The sequence below is a fragment of the Chaetomium fimeti genome (assembly GCF_033439085.1).
Source record: "Chaetomium fimeti strain CBS 168.71 chromosome Unknown B0H64scaffold_4, whole genome shotgun sequence".
In the NCBI taxonomy this organism is placed as follows: Eukaryota; Fungi; Ascomycota; class Sordariomycetes; order Sordariales; family Chaetomiaceae; genus Chaetomium; species Chaetomium fimeti.
Genome location: NW_026944332.1, coordinates 1,595,826 through 1,615,533, shown reverse-complemented (window position 1 = coordinate 1,615,533; position 19,708 = coordinate 1,595,826). Strand labels below are relative to the sequence as shown.

Here is a 19,708-nt window from a genome sequence, read left to right as displayed (position 1 = left end):
TTATTATTTAGTAATAAAATAAATATATAATAAAATAAATATTATTAAAACTAACTTTAAATCTATAGAATAATAACTATTTTAATTATAACCTTGAAGTAGTTTTAGTAGTAAATATTATTTTAATCTTTAAAACCATTTTATAGCTTTAAAATTTTTTATAACTTTAAAATTATTTTAGAGCTTTATATTTATTTTTAATACTACTTTACTAAAAGAACTTAGCAGAAAAAAAAATTCCTCTCTCTTAATTTATAATATATTAATTAATAGTTAGATAGCCTATATAAGCTGGAACTTTTCTTATTACTATTAATAGAAATGTAATTAGCCTAATTGGTAAAGTTTGAGTTTTCTCTTTAAGAGGTTCTGAGTTCGAATCTTCAAAGAGCTCTCTTTTTTCGTAAATCTATAAATCCGTAAATCCGTAAATCCGTAAATCTGTAAATCTGTAAATCTGTAAATCCGTAAATCCGTAATCTGTAAATCCGTAAATCTGTAAATCTGTAAATCCGTAAATCTGTAAATCTGTAAATCCGTAAACCTGTAAATCTGTAAATTTGTAAATCTATAAAAGAGGTATTGAAAAGAGGTATTGAAAAGAGGTATTGAAAAGAGGTATTGAAAGAGGTATTTTAATGTTTTTTTTTAATACTAAAAACAAAGATTCCGAAATGATTTTTTTCGTAGAAAATAATTTCGGCTTAAAATATCACTACATCAAAATGCTTTTACTACCAGAAAATGATTTTCAGATTGAAATATTTTGTTACTGAACACCATCACAAGCTAATGTTACAGGGAAATCATTTTAGGACCGGAAAACTTTGACGACCACCATTTTCAAACCCCCCCCCCCGGCGCGCTATGGTACTCAACGCTTTCCCCCCCATCCGACGAGATCCGAGTTCGCAGGTTTTACAACCCCGCTTTCGCCCTCACACTTTCCCTCTCTTTTTCATCCAATTAAGCTGCCGTCATCTCGTTCCGTCCGCCCAGGAGGCGCCCGTCATCTGGTCGAGGCGCCGTCAGCATGCGGGACGCTAGCAAAGATGAGCACTAGTGATGACGCGAACGAGGAAGCCCCCGGTCAGCCCGCCGCTGGCAATTCATGGGGGCGAGCGGCGTAGCAGCTCTCAAGATGTGTTGCCTTGGGTGCAGGATATTTCAAGCGAAATGGGAAGGGCTGGAGGCAAGGCTAGCCCCAACAAGTCGTTGCTGAGTGATGATCATATCCACTCCGCTGAGTTACCGACTCGTCCGGCGGCAGCAGAAGAGGGGTGGGGGGATCCCCGGTTTTATATGCAGCTGCTCCCAGGACCACGTTCGCATCGTGCCATTCGGAAAGCTTAGTGTAGTGTCTGCCCGATCCGACCTCACGCTCGCTGACATTGAATTTATCCCCATATCCCCGCTACCGCCGCCTCGAACTCTGTCTCCTTTCTCTTCCTCCTCGCTCGTGGACCCACGCGTCAAGACCACCAAGGGAACACAAACAACATGTCCCTCTCACAATACCGACCCCAATCCGGATAGCAACACCATCACCTACACCCTCTCTCAACCACCACCACCGCACAAAAAAAAAGATGGACAGCCCAATCCACCCCGACCTCCAGCCCGGCCCCCGGAACCGCGCGATCCCAGTCCCCTTCCCCATCCGCAACGACCCGCTCATCCAAGGCCACGACATCGAGCTGGCCCCGCGTCCCTACGAAGAGACCGTCCACAACCCGACGCCCGAAGTCCTCCCGCCCTCCGACCTCGAGCTCGCCCACACCCACGCCAAGCCCCCACAGCCCCACCCCTACGCCATCGCCGTCCCCCCAGAGCACACCATCCTGCCCAAGGCCTGGGAGAGCAAGAGCCAGACCCATAGCAGCCGCCCGGGCTCCGTTCACAGCCAGAGCGTGGTCGGCAGCCACGTCCATGTCCCGGGGCATGCGCATGCCTATTCTGTGGGGACGGTTGTGCCTGTGTCGGCGGGCTCGGCGGTGCCCTTGCAGGGGGGGAGGTATAGTTATACCGACTTTAGCAGTCCGTTTGATCGGAGCCCGTTGGTGGATCCGCCTGGGGAAGGGGGAGGGGGAGGGGGAGGGGGAGGGGGAGGTGGCGGTGGGAAGAGGGGTTGGTTCGGGGAGGGGGATCGGATTTGTGGCGTGAGGAGGCAGTTGTTTTGGGTTGGGTTGGCGATCGGGGTGTTTTTGGTTGTTGTTGCGGTTGCGGTGGGCGTTGGGGTGGGGGTTGGGTTGTCCGGGGACGATGAGAGGTGAGTTGCTGGGTTTTTGGTTCTTGTTGTTGGTGGTTGTGGGTTGGGGTGGGTGGTCGCAAGGGGTCAAGCTCGGAGTTGCGGGAAGGGGGTGGTCGGCCGTCCTCCGGGATGTCCGGCGCCCGGCTCCGGGCTTCCTTCGCTCCACGGACCGTCTACCACACTTCACCCTTCACCGGTTTCGAATCAACTCACTAACCTCCCCCTTAATAGCGAGACAACACCAACCGCCTCACCGACAAGGATTCTTCCTCTCCCCACCGCAACCGCCGGCCCGTCCACTGAACAAATATCATGTCCCGTCGGAAACCTCACTCTCTATACGTCCCCGGAGAATACCCAGAAGAGCTTTCTTCTCCTTTGTGGGCGAGGTACATTCTCCCCCATTCTCCTACCCCCACCCCCCAAACCACAACCCGGACTAACCCCACAGCAGACTACAACTCCAACCTAGGCGACACCGAAGATCTCTACCACACTCCCACCGACTCACTTAACGAGTGCATCGACCTGTGCGCCACACAGGAAGGGTGCGTGGGCGCCGGCTGGGGCGAGGGCAACGCTAACGACGGCCGCGCGACCTGCTGGCTGAAGAGTCAGCTTGGCGAGCCGAACGGGGCGCCGCTGTGGAGCTTTGTTATTGAGGATACGGGGAAGTTGAAGATTTAATGTGCTATCTATCTATAGCGAGTGGGTCGGGCGTTGTTGTATACTTTGGGATATCTGGTTGCGGAACTTGCTGGGCAAGGACTGCCTGGGAGGTAGGGCGGGAGGTAACTCGGGTGTTTGGCATGGATGGGTGTCGGAAAAATGGACGGCGGGTGGCATTGGAACAGGCGTATTGGGGATTGTAGATTTCGTGGATTTGGGCCACTGACTTGACGGGGGACGGAGCCAGCAATGTAATAATTAACTATATTCACGTCGAGCTCCCATCCCCAGGTCGCTCCCCACAGTATTTAATCCCGGGCAAACAACATTAAATGCTCGCCCCGTCACCACCTACTTTGTACTGAACCAACCTCATAGCAAGCTCCACCGGCAAAACCTCACATCGAACCTCCTACTTCTTCTCGTAATAATCCAGCCCCAGCCCCAAGCCCTCACACTGCTCAAGCTCCCTGAACCCGCTCTGCCTTGGCGTGGGCCAATCCAGCACCCTCATCGTCAGCTTCCCCTTTCTACTCGGCTCCCTGTGGGTAATAAATGTCAGCAACCAACCCCCGCAAAGCAAGCGCCCAAGTAAACAACCCCACAGAGCGGCAAGGAGTAGGGTCTCAAGAAGAAGAAAGAAAAAAGAAAGAAAAAAGAACTCACCACCGCCCCACCCCCTCCCCCCCTTCCACCTGCAACCCCCTCGCCCTCAACCAACCCCCCTCCACATTCGGATCCCCCCTCCTCACAAACGCCGCGAACCCATCCAGCACCAACCTCGCAAACCCCAAATCCCCCTCATCCCGCAGCGGCAGCCCTTGCCGCCACAGGTTCCCAAACACGTAATACAGCTCCCCCGAATGACACTTCAAATACGGTGCACCAGACGGGTCACCGTGTGGGTGGGCGGCCGTCGCGCGCGGCTCGCACACGTCGGTGCCCGGCCAGCCCTTGGTCTGGTAGGTGCGGTCGAACTCGTAGTAATACAGGGCGTTGAGACGTTGGTGTGCTAGGAGGGACGCGGCGGTGGCTTGGCCGGCGCAGCGGAAGATGCCGTCGGTGGCGAGGCGCGCGGCGGCCGTGTACAGGTCGAGGGAGGCGTTGCCGGTGGTTGTGGTTGTGGTTGTGGTTGGGGGGAAGGGGAAGAGGGCTGGTGGGGGGACGGTGAAGCCCTGCGAGGCGAGGTAGGTGGTTTGGTTGATGGGAGGTGTGGTGGTGGGCGGGAAGGAGAGGAAGGGCGCGCCGTCGTCGTGCGTGATGCCCATCATGAGGTTGAGGGGGAGGTGCGGGCCCTTTGTGGGGAGGGTGGGGGTCGTGAGGTAGGTGCCGTCTACGACGAGGTAGCGGGCCGAGTTGAAGGTGCTGAGGGTGGATGCGGGGACGGCGCGCAGGCAGTCGGCTTGGGAGGGGGCGTCGGTGCAGTTGGTGGCGGCGAGGATGGGGGTGGCGGCTACAGTGGCCTGCTCGTTGATGGTGTAGTACTGGGAGTATGTTGTGCCGTAGTTGATCCCGCCGAGGCCGCTGAGCATGATGGCGCCCGAGAACTTGCCCGCGGCCTTTGGCGAGGCGATCAGGGCGCGGACCGAGGCAGCGCCGGCAGACTGGCCAAAGACGGTGATGCGGTCCTTGTCGCCGCCAAAGTTGTGGATGTGTGTGCGGACCCAGTCCAGGGCGGTGATCTGGTCGGCCAAGCCGTAGTTTCCGTTCGTCTTGCCGTCCTTCAAGGCTAGGAAGCCAAACGCCAGGAGGCGGTAGTTGATGGCCACCAAGACCATGTCTCCTCTCGAAACGATGTTTGCGCCATCGAAAGTCGCGTCATTCGCCGTCCCTCCGGTGAAAGCGCCACCGTGAATCCACACACCAACAGGACGGAGAGCCTTCTTTTTGGGTTTCGAGTTCGGATTCGGCAGGTAAGGGGTCCACACGTTGAGGAACAAACAGTCCTCGCTACCGCTGCCCCCTTGGATGCACTGCGAGCCATATGACAAAGCCGAAGCGGCCTCTCCAGACCCCTTGAACGACGAAGAATAGGTAAACCTCTGCGGCTGCGGCGCATAGCGAATACCCAAAAAGCGAAAGGAGAGGCGATCGCGGAAGCTAGAGGGGTTAGCCGAGGCTCTTTCATGTTTGCTGTATCAGGCTCACCCAGTAAGAGTCTGATTATTGACATCCAGACTGATCTGCCACTTGGCGTCCGTATCTTGGGAGCTCTGCGTTGAGAACGGTGCGGTATTGGTGCATAGCCCCCGAAACCGCGACTTCGAAGGGTTGACATCACTGTAACGACCGGCCACGTCCACAGCTTTAGAGTCAGAACCAGATACCCAGAACTTGGACGAGGCACCAGCGACGCCATCACCCTTCAAGTACTCAGAGAACGGAAGGGCTGCAATGTTTCTTTTGCATTGTCCCTTCCCTGGCCCCCATAGCTGTTCACCTAGCTTGGAGCACACGCCCGACACATCCTGATAGGGGTGGGCATCCGTGAGGATGACGGTCTTGTCTGCGTTGGGGCTTGCATCTCCTGTAGGAACGTTACTATACTTCCTACTTCGCCGGGAGCATATGCATTGGCTCGTACCCTGGAGATCATTGCTGGTCAAGATGGTCAGGCTGGTGTCCAGCTGTTTGAGGGATTCACCTGCCGCCAGGGAGGCGAGAGCCAATGTCACGCCAACAAAGCGCATATTGTAAAGCTGGGCTCGAATGCAACAGGAACAAGGACGAGACCCGAGGAGAGCACATTGCAGCGAGGATAATTCTGGGTCCTTTAATATGAAGGCTCCGACCCCATGGGGACCATGGGCATGCAGCTCGCCCCGTTCCTGATAACATCGTAACCTAGCATGTTCCTGCCATCTTTTCCATTTTTGTTTTCGGTTACGACTAGCAGCGTGGTTCCGAGATTAGACCCAAACCGCGCTGTGGCCGCTGAAGTTTATCCGCCACTCCAACCTGCCTCCCGTCCAAGCTGAATGTTGGCCCTGGGACGGATTCCTCCGTCTCTCGCCGGGTCGAGGGGAGGGACAGAGCTAAGCTTCTTCAACCCGTGTGCGGCGAAAGATGGCAGAGGGGTGAGTGACATCGTGCCTGCATTCGAATAGGCTAAATAGGGGACGAAGCCCGGGCGGAAGAGGCTCACAGTGAGAGCGCAAAGTCGTCATGGGCGGTTCTCGAACATTTCTCCTCCACCGAATGCACGGCCACAGCTAGTTATTCCGGCCAGCCGAAGCCGCGAGACTCGCTATGGCTGTACCCGGTACGTGGTAAGGGCGGGTCTCGAGGCAGGGATGGGATCGCGGAGAACATGCCATGTCTGCCATCTAACGGCCAGTGCCCTTCGTCCAAGGACCTCATTGAGCTTGCATTGCATTGGGGGCTAGAAGGACCCCCAAGAAGAACGCCCCGAGTTCCTCAAACTCGGACATCCCCGAGTGGCTTGACGACATCCTCGTGAAGAACCATAGAAAGCCGGGCAGCCACAGCGTCATTTGTTTCATCATCGCCCTCGGACAAACCCAATTCTTTTCCTCCTGTGATGCACTTCTTGGAAGCAGTCTCATAGACAGCACCCATAGAGGCGCCCAGGTCGGCGATCTGGTCATCGGCCAGGAGCTTCTCCCGAACTTTCAAGGCGATGGACGGCCGCCCCCTCGCAGCATTCATATCAATGCCGAGGACCTTCTCAACGGTGGCCCAGTGTGCTATCTCGACTAGCAGCACGCCCAGGCTGTAGATGTCGAAGCTCTTCTTGAAGCGCTCGCGTTCCTCTGGGTTGGTTGACTGCGCGAGGGGATGTCGGTAGAGATTGTACTCGGCGTCGTCGCCGGGGCCGGGGATGTCCGTCATTTCGTCTGCCCGGGCAGGTCTGGAAAAGTCAAACCCTGAAAGGTACGGTTTTGCGTAGTCGACTTGGCCGTCGGTCGTTCGGAAGAAGATGATGTTGTGACTGCGGAGCCCCTTGTGTAGCCAGTTCACTGCATGCAGGTACAGCAGACAGTTGCTGATGGCATGCGCGAGCTTGACTCGGTCTGTGACACGGGGTTTGCGGGAAGAACGGAGCAGGTCTCGGAGAGAGACAGGCGGAAGGGATACATGTAGGCCATCGTCGAGGGGCCTCTCGAAAACAAGCCCAAGCCGCATGTTCAGTATATCTTCGTCCTCGTCCTCAACCCCGCCAGCGCTTGCCTTGTCGAAGAAACCCAGGCAATGAGGGGTCCTGAAGGCCTCGGGTTTGGGGGAATGGCTCAAGAGGGCTGCCAGTTTTCGGACCCGCTCGCAAATGACGGTCTTGGGCGGCGAGAGGTCTTCTGGCCTTTGCGGTTCGTAGTCCTTCCATTCCACCCACACCTTTTTGCTTGTGCCGTCAGGAAGGCGAAGTGTGGCCTCGCATCTCGGCTCGTCGGACTCCTCGGCAGCCGGGTCAACGTGTACCATGGACCGGTCAAGCAGGAGATGCTTCTGGCGGTCCGGGCTGCCCAACTCCAAGCACATGGCCGTGGTCTCGTCCCACGGGGTCTTCTTGGTGGACTCGATAGATTCGTTGAAAGCCTTGAACTTGGCTAGTTGGGACAGCAGCTGGAGACCATCGGCGTTGGCACGTTTTTGAGTGACTGACATTTGTGACGCTGGCAAAGGGGAGCTGGCTTCCAATTTGACGTTTAGAGCCATGACGAGCCGGGACAGATCAGTAATTTTGTGGTGCAGTTGGAGTATTCCACGATTCGAGTCTTGAACGGTGTGGTGGATTTCAACCTGCATTCGGGCGTCTAGAATATTGGTCATGCTGTCGTTGAGGGTAGAAAACCTTGAGAGGAGAAGCTCAAATGCAGTCTTATCGAAGGAAATCCATTTCAGCCTCTGCGCGGCATCTTCCGAGCTCGCTTTCAGACTCTGCATGGCCTTCTTGACGAAGTCCCTCCGCCGCTGCGGTAAGGGGAAGTTGGCGTTGGCGGCATCCTTTTCGGGATTTAGCACAACGCCATCTTGATCGGGCGTCGGCTGGAGACGCTTGTTCCGGGCCTGATGCTCCTTAAACTCCTTGAAAAGGCACTCCACCTGGACCAGCAGGTCTAGTACCGTCTGACGATGGAGGACGAACGTGTTGGACTCGAGCACTCTCTGTCTGTTCTTGACATCCAAGTCGAGAAGCCCCGATGTCTCACTCCAGGCAAACAGCCGCTGCTGCTCCATCCGTAAACGGAGGTTGAGATACTTGCAATCATCTGGGAAATTCGAGGCTGTGATGAGCAGCTGAATTCCTTGGACAGCGCCAGTGTAGACCTGGAGTCCTATGGATGCCACGCCGATGGCGAGGCCTGCAATCGATACGGGGTCCATGACCGCCTGGATTACTCGACGCCAGGAGTTTCCGTCTGGACTCTATAGTCTGCACCCTGAAGAGAACCGAGCGAGGGAAAACTCAAAGGGGGGTGAATGAGAGTGGGGAGAGTGGTGGAGAGGAGTGGTGCTGAGTGCAAAGTCAGCCCCTGACCCAAGACATATCCGTTAGGGAGGGGTTGCGGTGGTAGGAGGTTGGCGTTCTCTACATACAAGCTCAGCTAACCTTCTCTCTCTGGCAGTCTCATCAAATCCTAGCCCCGTCTCTCGAGCGTGTTGTGTGACGTCGGATGCCGATCTCGTTGCCCGAGACGCGGAGGGGGAAAGCTTGGTAATCGAGCCCTAACCCTGCCAAGGATAAACGGTTGATGTGGACAAACCAATCGCCCTTGATCACGTACGAGGGCGCTGCGTTGTGTGGTGGTGTGCGAAGACTGTGGAGTTACCTTGCGACATGCACCAGTCGAGCCCATGCTGCCACCGTCGTGTGGGTAAAGTAGCCGGACCGTGGACATGGCCGATAGCCGGTACCAACAAGGCCAACGCAAGCCGATTGCGATGATCCAGGATGCCGACGACGGCCAGATAGGTGCCCATTGCGGTTGATACCATGAAACAACCCGGATCGGTAGATCTCGGTCGACTTGACGATGTTGGAGGAAAAGTCTTGAGGGGAGCAGCTTGGGTACGAATCGGCACTGAGAGTGTTCCGATATGCACCTCGGAAAGTGCTTCGACGAAGAGAGCGTAAGGGCCCTAACCCTGGTGGATGGAAATGGAAACAGCGACACCACACCGACACTTGTCGTCGCACCGAGTCGAGCGTGCTGTCAGTAAAAAAGCCTCGGGCAAAGCTCACTCGGGATCAATGCCGGGAAACATGTTTCCTGGAGACGGGAAGCATGGAACGAATCATCAATCAATCAGAAAAGCATTCTCTCGTCGTTCCTTCCTGCCTTGTCAGCCGGCGGAGAATATATTTCCGCCCCACACTCGAGTTTCTCACGGTCCAACCAATGGCCTCGATACCGAGCGAGGGTGGAGCCGCCGTTGAAGCCGCCGTTGGAAGCTGCCGTTGAATCCATCTTCTGGGAGTGCGACTGCTGAATTCAAGTTCTTACCTTTTCCAGAAGCCCGGCTTGGCACTTTCTTGCTGTTCTGCTTCCTTCTGGATTCGTTGACGTCTGGATTGGCTGGTTCCATTCACAACCTGGAAGCCACGCCAACTCTCAGGTGACTGACTGTGTTTGCTCCCATCCACTCTGGCGAATGCATGGGCGACAACCCTGGCGAACCGGCGTCCTCCGAGTGTGCCAGCGTTGCATTTCCGCCGTTTCAAGCTGCAAGGGCCACATCCCCGGTGTTCCAGCGCCAATCAGCAATACTCAATCGTCAAGTTTCAGCTGCATCGGCCTTCCTCCCACGAGTTGTCGTCAATCAGAGTCCAGATTTCCGCAACGGCGGACATGAACAGGTAGTGCTCGGCTCGGGGTCCCGAGTATGTCGCTCACGGGAGCAGCGAAAGATGGATTGCCACTTGTGCTTGTCGGTTCCTCCTTTCCCCCCACCAGAGCTTCCTGGGATCTGCACCGTTGACAGGTCTGGTCCCGCATTGGCCCTCTGTTCGTCTGTTCGTCGCAAACTTGGTGAGACATCTTGATGCGCCCCCTTCTTCGGTGGACATCGCGACTCGGAACGGTGTAGGTACTGTGTTGAAGAAGAGACAGCCGCGCCCGAACCCGTTCACCTCCAGCACCCAACTCGCGAAGTTCCGTTTTTTTCATCGTCAACCGGCGCTCTGCGTGGAGATCCCGATTTCGCTGGCAAATTGAACGCTGTCTTGGGTTGCACGAAAGGGTCAAGAACCCGGGACGAAGGTCAGAGACACCCCATCATGTCCCCGCTGCATCCATGGCCGATCCCTGCGAGTCGTTGCCGGGGGGTGAGGGCCAGGCTGGGCCGGACGGGAGGGACGGGTCGCGAAGAAGTTGAAGCCAAATGCGGAGAGGAACTGACAACTTGCCACTCATTCATCCGATCTAGCCCATCGCCAATTCTCTTCTGTGTTGTTTCGTGGTAAACCATCTCGACGAAATCCAAGGGACCCAAGTACGGGTCTTGGGCAAAGGAAAGAAAATCAACATCCCCGACTAGGAGGGGGCAGCGCGATTCTCTCTGCCACGAGTTGGAGCATTGGCCTCGCTGATTGATGAGCTTGGTTGGGCCTTTGACCCGCCTCCTCGATTCGCTGCAACCCTCTTCTCGATCCCTCCTCCATCAACCTCGTGGTGCCCGAGATCCTCCCCCCTTCCTGCGACTCCCAGCGCGTCGTCCGGTTTAAATCCCCACGTTTTGAATTGCAATTATCTGATCTGGTGGCCGACCATGGAGACCTACTCAATGGCCGCCCCACAGCTGACGGGCTCTTCCACTAACGGCTCGCCCTCGGTGTCCAGCGACAGCCCAGGAACGGCGACCTCGTCTACGACCCCGATGCTCTCGGCGACCACTGATGCCCGCCTGGGTCAGCAGCCAGCCGCACCTCCCTCGGTCCCCGCAGCTTGTCTCGCCTGTGTGAGTGTCATTATCCCCGGCATTGTTTCTTTTTGGATGACCCCTATTTTTGGCTTTTTTTATATCCTTTTTTTTTTGGCGGTTATGTTACGTAGACGTGCTAATTAATTCCCGTTGGACGAACCACAACAGCGCGGCAAGCATCTCAAGTGCGATGGGAATACCCCTTGCTCGCGCTGCACTAGTTCCAATCAGGAGTGCCTCTATGTGCCCTCTCGTCGCGGTTACAAGGGCCCGAGAAGGGGCACGGCGCACAATCCGAACAAGCGTCATGCATCGTCTTCGCCCCCGTACCCCGGGGCCGAGGGAGATAGCTGTCCCATGCTACTGGGACACGGGGGTGTGTCGCTCGGTGCACCCGCGCTCGCGGCCTTCAACCCGGGCATTGTGCTCCCGGAGCAGTCTCCAGCCTCTTATACGACTCCTTCCCCCATGAGCAACGTCCCCCTCTATCGGAACCCGTTCGCTCAAGCCATGGATCCCAACGCTCTTGCTCTGGCGACCACCACGCCGGCCGCGCCTCCGGTTCAGCCGCCGGCGCCCTCGCTGGCGGATCGGTGCTTCGATGCCTTCTACCACTTCTTCCATGCCGGCCATCCCTTTGTGCTGCCCAAGGACTACTTCATCCGCATGCTCAAAGAGGGCACGGAACCTAACCTCAACGTGGTCATGGCCGCCATGAAATACATTGGCTCGCTGTACGTCGATGCCGGCCCCGCTAAGGCTACCTACCTCGACGATGCTATCCGCTTGTGCTACCAACCCGGCACCCCTAAGGACGGCTACCTGATCCAGGCACTGCTGCTCATCATCGTCGGCCTGGACGGGCAGTGCAACCAGGCGCGGGCCCGGGAGCTGCTTGCCGACTGCGAGCAGTTTGCCATGGAGATCGATCTCAACAAGCGTAGCTTTGCCACCATGCATGGCCGCGGCAACCCTGTGCTCGAAGAGAGCTGGCGGCGGACCTGGTGGGACCTCTACGTCTGCGATGGCATGATCGCCGGCGTCCACCGCGTGACCAAATTCCTGCTGTTCAACATCCAAGCGGACGTAGGCTTGCCATGCGAGGAGCAGCAGTATCTCACAGGGGTAGGTTCACTGGCTCGTAAACGCACATCTCGCCCCGCTAACCCTAGCCTCAGCGCATCCCCCAAACCCTCTACATGGAGGACTTTGACGACCAGGGCTTCTCCGACGAGGACCGCGAGTTCTCGTCCTTCACCTACCGCATCGCGGCAGCGCGCAACCTCGGCCGCATGATGCACACGCCACCCGTCTTGTTCCCCGACGACGCGATCATCGACCGCGTGCAGTCGCTGCTGACCAACTGGAGGATGCACCTGCCGGACAGCAAGCGCGACGACCTCAGCAAGAGCTGCCAGCTCGACGAGATGATGTTCCAGGCTCACTTCATCACGCATGCGTACGTTTCCGTAATCCTTCTCACTCACTCTTCATCCACACGGGAAACTAACCAACAACGCAACCCTCACAGCTGCACCCTCATGCTCCACCAGCCGCTCTCGCAGCTCGACACCACGCCCGTGCAAGCGGTCAACTCGTGCGCGCCGCACCGGCCGGTGCCGTCGGGCGACGTCTTCAACGCGCACACGCGGCACACGCTGTCGGCGGCGTCGGAGATCTCCAAGATGATCACGCAGGCGGTGCCGATCACGCACCACACGCACTTCTTCACGTGCGTCATCACGCTCTCGTCCATCGTGCACCTGTCCAAGTGGGCGCTCTACTTCGTCGACGACGAGGACCACCTGCGCCAGCAGATCCGGCTCAACATCGGCGCGCTCAACAAGATCTCCAAGGTCTGGAAGGCCGCCGACACCGCCTGGGGCCAGGTCAAGGGCGTCGCCCAGGAGATCTACCGCGAGAAGAAGGCCCAGCAGATCTCCCCCGCCTTCTGGGTCGGCTTTACCCAGGAGCAGATGATGAGCAGCATCAGCGCCGACGAGGGCATCATGAGCGAGTTTACGACCGTGGGGGCTGTTGGGAACGTTGGTATGGGGGCTTTGGGCGGGAGGGTCAGTCAGGGGTAGGCGGTGAAAAGGGAAAAAGAGGTGAAGGGGGTGTGAGAAAAGGGGGGGTGGGTGTGTGTGTGTGTGTGTGTGTGAAAAGGGAAAAGGGGGGGTTTGTGTGAGAAAAGGAAAAACGGGAGAGTGTGTGTGTATGAGGGGTTTGATATATTGAGATCGGGGAGGGGAACCTTGGTTGGGCTGCCTATGGGCTGGGTTTGGTTCAACAACGGCCGAAAAAGTGTCTCGGGGTTGCGCAATGGGGTCTTCTCTCAAAGGTTTGTATTGGAAAGGAAGGTGACGGGAGGGCTGTGGCAGCCGTACGCTCGAGCCGGTATTTTTTTCCCTGTCTTGACATAAGTATCTATTTAGCCCGCGGAGCTGTTGCGGAGTATCAACATGTGTGCACTTTAATCGCCGAAGTTGCTGGGGAGCGGGTCGTTGGCTTCCTTTGTCTTGATCAAACGCCAAGCCGGATCTTGGGTGGGAGAGGGGGTGTGGACATGATGGTGTAAAAACTGGGGCAAACTCGCGGGTTTGTTACGTTTCCAAATGGAGGTTGCTTAACTAGGTGGTTCTGTTAGTCCGAGATCGCCGACTTTGTTGGTGTGGTTGGCGCTGTTGGTGCTGCTGGTGTCACATGGTTTGGGCTGTGGGCAGGTAAGAATTGTACACCCCCTCAAAGCCAAATCGGGGAACACAGAGTAGACAAATCGCCGACGATGACGGCGACGGTGATGAAACATCATAGCGAAGATGGTGGCCGATATTGACTTATGTGTCATGCAGCTGCGGGGCGGGAGCTAGCCCGGTCCCGGTGTCTCAGCTCGGGGGGCGTAGATCCCGCGTGTGTGGGGGGGTTCGGTGGGTTGTGCACCGCTCCAACAGTTGGTTACCGGGCTTGGTCCGGAGCGAGGGGCTACCAAGTATGTGAATACATACATACATACTCCGTACTGTGCATCATAGTCGGCGACTCGAGTGACAACTAACCCAACACGCATGTCCGGCCATAAGCGGGCTCGGTCCCAGCGAGACCAACCTACCGGACGGTGGCCGATGCAACCCACATCCCCTTGTCGTCTGACACGCGAGTGCCTAGTCTTGCCCGCCATTGGCTGCCCCATCCCAACAACTCAGCTGCTTCCTGCCGGCGGCTTTCCGCCTTACCTGGCTGACCGCCTCGGTTCCTGCGCCGTCTCTGCGTTCGGCAACCTCTTGGTGGTGCCCGGTGGTGTGGTGCCTGACGTGAGCCCGACTTGTGTGCAGTTGGGGGCGGGATCTCGGTTTGGCTCGCTCTCGCCGTGCCGGGCATGGAGGAGGGAAAAAGTGGAAATATCGGCGGGCACAAGTGGACTTATTCGGGATCCGAGTCTTTTTTGCGGTTTCTCGGGTTCTTGTTTCTTTTTGTGATAGAGATGGAGACAGCTGTGATTGTGCCGATGACGGTCTCACAAGGCCGCGGCGCGAATATGTGATGTGACGACTTAGCCCCAATGGAATGCCTCAGCCTTGATGGCACCAAGGCATACTTAACGTAGTCGACCATCTACTGAGTTGTATCTCGTCCAAATAAATTTCTATTCCTTCTGCTGGCCAGGACCATACCAAACCCCACTGTTCCTGACCTATCCGTCCACTTAGACGCTCAACACCAACCCTGACAGCAGCCATGAGCAGACTATCCACAACCTCCTCGGGCGAGCCAGCCCATAAAGAAACCCCCAACATAGACATCGAACGCGGGGCCGCAGCCGACTCCCACCCCGTCAACACCACCGTCCACTCCCTCGCCTGGAAGGGCATCACCATAACAGTCAAAGACCGCGAGACCAAGCTCCCCAAAACCATAGTCGACAACGCGCATGGCATCGTCGAAGCTGGTATGCCTCATCCCCCCTCCCCCCAACCTCTTCAGTCATCCACCCCTTTCCTCCCTCCTAAACCACCACCCCACTAACCCCCCCAACAGGCGAGATCCTCGCCGTCCTCGGCCCCTCCGGCAGCGGCAAGACCACCCTCCTCAACCACCTCGCAACCCGGCCCACGCCCTCCGCACTCACCACGGCAGGCGACATCCTCCTCAACGGCCACCCCCAACCCGCCTCCTCCACCACCACCACCCCCCTCCGCTCAGTCACCCGCTTCGTCGAACAGGACGACTCCCTCGTCGGCGCGCTCAGCGTGCGCGAGACACTAACCTTCACCGCGCGCCTCTCCTCTTCTTCTTCTTCCGGCGACTGGAAGGCGCGCGCGGCGCGCGTGGAGGCGCTGCTGGAGGGGTTCGGGCTACGGGCGCAGGCCGACACGCTGGTGGGCACGGCGCTGCGTGGCGGGGTCAGCGGCGGGCAGAAGCGGAGGTTGGGGGTCGCGTGCCAGTTGGTGGGGGAGGGCGCGCCGAGGGTGCTGGTGCTGGATGAGCCGACGAGCGGGTTGGATTCGTTGGCTGGGTGGGAGGTGGTAAGGTTTTTGAGGGGGGTTGCGAGGAGGGAGAAGGTATGTTGTCCTGGTTTTTTTTTTCTTTCCCTTTTGCCCTTATCTGGTTCTTTGGGGGTGGTAAGAGGGGGAGGGGGTTGAAGAAAAAGGGGTGGCTAACGAGGGCATAGTTGATTGTCATTGCGTCGATTCACCAACCCAGCACGGCGACGTTCAACTTGTTTGATAAGCTGCTGCTGATGTCGCACGGCAAGACACATTACTTTGGACCGGTGAAGGATGTGGCGGGCCATTACGAGTCGATCGGGCATCCCATGCCCCTGCATGTCAACCCGGCTGAGTTTCTGCTCGAGATGGTCAACACCGACTTCGCGCAGGACACTGAGTCGGCGTTGCAGCGGCTGCATGAGATGCAGTTTGCGTGGACGACCTCGCGGGGCGCCAAGCAGCTCACTGCTGCGGTGGCGGCGGTTGAGGAAAAGGGGTCAGGGGCTCTCGAACTCGACATGGCCGAGAAGAAGCCCAGCCTGCCGAGCGTGGTGTTGACGCTCATGCACCGGAGCTTTGTCAAGAGCTACCGGGATGTGGTCGTCTACGGGATCAGGCTGGCTATGTATACTGGTAAGCATTGCCCTTAAGTGTGTTGAAGACTTAACTCACTGGATTGTCGGTAGGGCTCGCTATCATGGTGGGAACCGTCTGGCTCAGGCTCGATGCCTCGCAGGAGTCCATCATCCCCTTCACCAACGCTATATTTTAGTATGTGTTTGCTGCCCTTGATGATTATACGACCACCGCTAACTTGCCGCAGCGGGTCCGCCTTCATGTCGTTCATGGCGGTCGCTTACAGCCCTGCCTACCTTGAGGATTACATGCAATTCATAAAGGAAAAGCGAAACGGGCTCTACGGCTCGACAGCCATGATCATTTCCAACTTCCTCACTGGCATTCCCTACCTCTGTGGGTTCTCCCCGTCCGTTTCTGTGTTTCATGATGCTAACTGGCATCACAGTCATCATCGCCCTCGTTTTCTCGTCTATCTCGTACTGGCTCTCAAACCTACAACCCACCCCCCAAGCCTTCTTCACCTGGGTCCTCTGGGTGTTCCTGGACCTGCTCGCAGCCGAGAGTCTGGTGGTGCTCTTAACGTCCCTCTTCCCGTCATTCGTCATCTCGCTCGCGCTGATCGCCTTCGCCAACGGCCTCTGGATGAGCGTCAACGGGTTCATGGTGCCGCCGACGGTGCTCAACGTGTTTTACAAATACGTCTTCCACTTCTGGGACTACCAGAAGTACGTGTTTGAGAACATGATGGTGAACGAGTTTAGTGAGAGGGTATACAGCTGTGCGACCACGGCGACTGGATGTCAATGTAGGTTACTCTTTGCCTTTTTCTTCCTCCACGCTCTACCTGCAGCAAACTAACGGCGAAATAGGCATGTGGCAGACGGACCTCGCGGACCAGTGCCTCATCCGCGGGCAAGGCGTCCTTGACCAATACGGCTACAAGCCGGGATACATGGGCAAGGATATTGGCATTATGATGGGGATCATTGCTGGGTACCGTATTGCAGCATGGATCGTGTTGATGTTGAAGAAGTAAGGGATAATTAGTTAATTAATGGTTTATCAAGTTGTTCGCGTCATAGAGCGAGTTAATTCGAGATTGAGTTGAGGGTGGTTAATCTGCTGTGATGTCGCCTCTGGCAGACTTATCTATGAAGAATTGGTGAAAATTGGTAAAATTGGTAAGGAAATTGGGACCCCCCGATGTTGTTAATCTAGCTGGTTGATGCTTCATTGAAACTTCGAGGTTCTTTGTCCAAATAATGTTCAACCAGAGCCAGGGCACCTCGCTCCTGCTGAGGCCCACCATCTTTAGCGCAGCCCCACGCTGAATCGCGAAAAGTTGCCCCACTTGTCGCGTGAGAGCGCGCTGGGTTGGCGTCCGTTTGCGTCCTCGAGCGCCCGCAACCCACTACCAACCAACAGTCGCTCCCAGAACATCAACCAAACTCGGTGCCACCATCTGTTTCCCGTACGAAGCGGCGCAGACCGCCCCGCTGGCCTCAGCATGGAGTTTACATCGCCCCTAACAACACTAGGCAACATATCCACACCTGAATCTTTCTACACAGCGAGGAACTCGCCCTCCACGTGCAATGCCGCCGACGACACCACTCTTAGCAGTCCCGTGGAAGACCCCCCGCCCGAGGAGCCGACCTGCCGTGATGCAGTCCAGATGCCTCACGAACTCAAATCGCATTGCCAAATCCATCTAGAAGAACAACTCTGTCGGTTTTCCCTCTTTTCCGCTCCAATTGACTACCACCCTCCTAACTCTTCCATGCCCCTCGACAGACACCGCCGCAATCCACATCCTCTCGGGCCTCCTCAGTGACGGCAACACCACCACCGCCCTCCAACACCCCCATCACCTCCCGAACCAAAACCTCAAGCCCAAACCCGCCCTCATCCCCCCACCCTCCCAAATCGCCCTCCTCACAACCCTCATCATCCACCCCTCCTTCACCACCCGACCGCCGGAAATAAGCAACACCCACGCAGCCTCGCACGCCCTCTCCTACCTGCGAGGCCTCCTCAGCACCGTAGGCGCCGTCAACGCCAACTTCCGCGCCGCCTTCCAATTCGGCGACGCCCCCACCACCACGACGACCAGCACCACCACCAACAAAAACACCAGATATGGCGGGCCCCGCACCGGCACCACCTCCACCTCCTCTAACAACAGCAACCACAACCACAACAACAACAACAGCACCAGCGACTCGGACGACGACGACGACAGCGACGACGCACTAACGGGCCCGTTCGCACGGTCACAACTCCTCTTCCGGCGCGCGCCCGACTTCTGGGCCGTGCTGGGCTGGGCGTTCCGGTGCGCGGCCGAGCAGCCGCGCCGGTGGCGCCACTGGCGCGTCTGGCTGGGCTTGGCCGTGTCGGTGCTCGAGGCCGATTTCGACGAGCGCCTCGCCCGCGACCGTGACCGCGACCGTGACCGCGAGGGTGTGGTGGGGCGGGGGAAGGGGAAGAGTGTTAGCGCGTACCCGGCGCTGGGGCAGAGTTTGCTGGTGGGGTATTTGAGGGGGTTGGGGCGGGAGAGGAGGAATGTGTTGAAGGAGGTGCTGAGGGGGTTGTTTGCGTTTGCGGACGGGGAGAATGGGGTGGCGGATCGGGCGGTGTTTCGGGAGGTGTTTGAGAGGGAGACGGTGGTGAAGGGTGCGGGGAGTGGGAAGAGGAAGAGGGAGGATACCATGGTGGATTTGGAGAATGATCGGTTTGGGGACTATCTGGATGGGGATGAGTTTGAATCCGGTGGGGAGGAGGAGGACGGGGCTGGGAGGGTGCCGACACCCAAGGGCAGGAGGAAGCCCGGGAGGAAACCGAAGGCGGAAGCCACACCGTCGTTCATCCTGACCGACGACATCGCCGAGACGGTCTCCTTCCGGCTGCGCATCTTCCGCCTGCTTTCGGCGGTGTCCTACTACCTCCCGGACACCTTTGCGCGCGTCGACGAGCTCTACGAGAGATTCACCGACCACGTGCGGAGCCTCCCGCTGGCCATGTTCCGGCTCTTCGTCGAGCCCCACCCGGCCGACCTGCCCGAGGACGTGCGGGTCTCGTTCCTGCGCATGCTCATCGAGGAGATGCTGCCGCGCCACCACCCGGAGCCGGCCGACGTCGACCCGGACAACGCGTCGGCCACGGGCGTGTCCGTGCTCGTCCTGCAGGAGTGCTTCCTGCCCTTCCCCGCCAACAAGGTCACCGCCGAGGACAACGCCAAGCTCTCGCTCGCCCTCGAGAGCATGCTGTGGTTCGTCTACTCGCAGATCGACGTCGCGTACTCGCCCGAGCTGCGCCAGGCGGTTGAGAAGGGCATCAAGGCGCGTGAGGACAATATCAAGAATAAGAGGGGGGGCAGGCCGGATAAGGCGGCTAAGGATGTTCTGGCCCGGTCGGCCCGGAACTTGAGGGCGCTGGTGGATGTTATTGCTGTTGCTGGGGAGTAGAAGGGCGGGCGGGTTCTTGTAAGGTGTTGTGGGTCGGTTGGTCGGGTTTGGGTTTGGGCATTTTGATACCCGTCGTTGGTCTTTGCACCGTTGACATCGCATTTGTAGACTACATGGGTTTGGTTGACGTATTTTTACTGGCTAGCCTGATTTCGCAACTTTGTTGGTCGCGGAGGAGTAAAAGGTTGGGGTGGTCGATGGATGGCGGGTTGGCATGTTGTTTCATCGCGGGAGGAGTTTGAAGTCCATTATTAGTCTTAAGAGAGGAACTGAGCGGAGGGTATACAATTCGTGCCTTTTATGTTGTTTCGCTTATGTGCTATCCCGTAAATGTCCGGATATTAAGCATTCTACCCACACCCGCTTATACAATGTTG

The 19,708-nt window shown here is 57.1% G+C and overlaps 5 protein-coding genes across 5 annotated transcripts; 3 read left to right on the top strand and 2 right to left on the bottom strand.

The window, feature by feature from the left end:
* Positions 1–1,589: 1,589 nt before the first annotated feature.
* Positions 1,590–2,938, top strand: B0H64DRAFT_441994 (uncharacterized protein; the record flags this gene model as incomplete). Its single annotated transcript, XM_062806607.1, has 2 exons — positions 1,590–2,037; positions 2,706–2,938. 2 exons carry the CDS (start codon positions 1,590–1,592, stop codon positions 2,936–2,938), a joined length of 681 nt encoding a protein of 226 aa, XP_062659131.1.
* Positions 2,939–3,135: 197 nt separating this feature from the next.
* Positions 3,136–5,973, bottom strand: B0H64DRAFT_460023 (Alpha/Beta hydrolase protein). Its single transcript, XM_062807461.1, has 4 exons — positions 5,505–5,973; positions 5,069–5,447; positions 3,587–5,020; positions 3,136–3,462 (listed from the first exon to the last, which is right to left on the bottom strand). Exons 1-4 carry the CDS (start codon positions 5,608–5,610, stop codon positions 3,333–3,335), a joined length of 2,049 nt encoding a protein of 682 aa, XP_062659130.1. The 5' UTR covers positions 5,611–5,973; the 3' UTR covers positions 3,136–3,332.
* Positions 5,974–8,722, bottom strand: B0H64DRAFT_149940 (prion-inhibition and propagation-domain-containing protein). Its single transcript, XM_062798418.1, has 3 exons — positions 8,665–8,722; positions 8,490–8,611; positions 5,974–8,393 (listed from the first exon to the last, which is right to left on the bottom strand). The coding sequence occupies exon 3, from the start codon at positions 8,261–8,263 to the stop codon at positions 6,338–6,340; it is 1,926 nt and encodes a 641-aa protein (XP_062659129.1). The 5' UTR covers positions 8,264–8,393; positions 8,490–8,611; positions 8,665–8,722; the 3' UTR covers positions 5,974–6,337.
* Positions 8,723–9,427: 705 nt separating this feature from the next.
* B0H64DRAFT_149970 (uncharacterized protein) lies at positions 9,428–10,561 on the top strand. Its single transcript, XM_062798419.1, has 3 exons — positions 9,428–9,909; positions 9,991–10,140; positions 10,307–10,561. The coding sequence occupies exons 1-3, from the start codon at positions 9,537–9,539 to the stop codon at positions 10,471–10,473; spliced, it is 690 nt and encodes a 229-aa protein (XP_062659128.1). The 5' UTR covers positions 9,428–9,536; the 3' UTR covers positions 10,474–10,561.
* Positions 10,562–10,648: 87 nt separating this feature from the next.
* Positions 10,649–19,331, top strand: B0H64DRAFT_417276 (uncharacterized protein; the record flags this gene model as incomplete). The annotated part of the gene is made up of 12 exons (XM_062805232.1): positions 10,649–10,813; positions 10,970–11,926; positions 11,974–12,260; positions 12,333–12,850; positions 13,654–13,794; positions 14,837–15,324; positions 15,471–15,913; positions 16,112–16,260; positions 16,313–16,672; positions 16,737–16,899; positions 16,935–16,936; positions 17,662–19,331. 12 exons carry the CDS (start codon positions 10,649–10,651, stop codon positions 19,329–19,331), a joined length of 5,343 nt encoding a protein of 1,780 aa, XP_062659127.1.
* Positions 19,332–19,708: the final 377 nt, after the last annotated feature.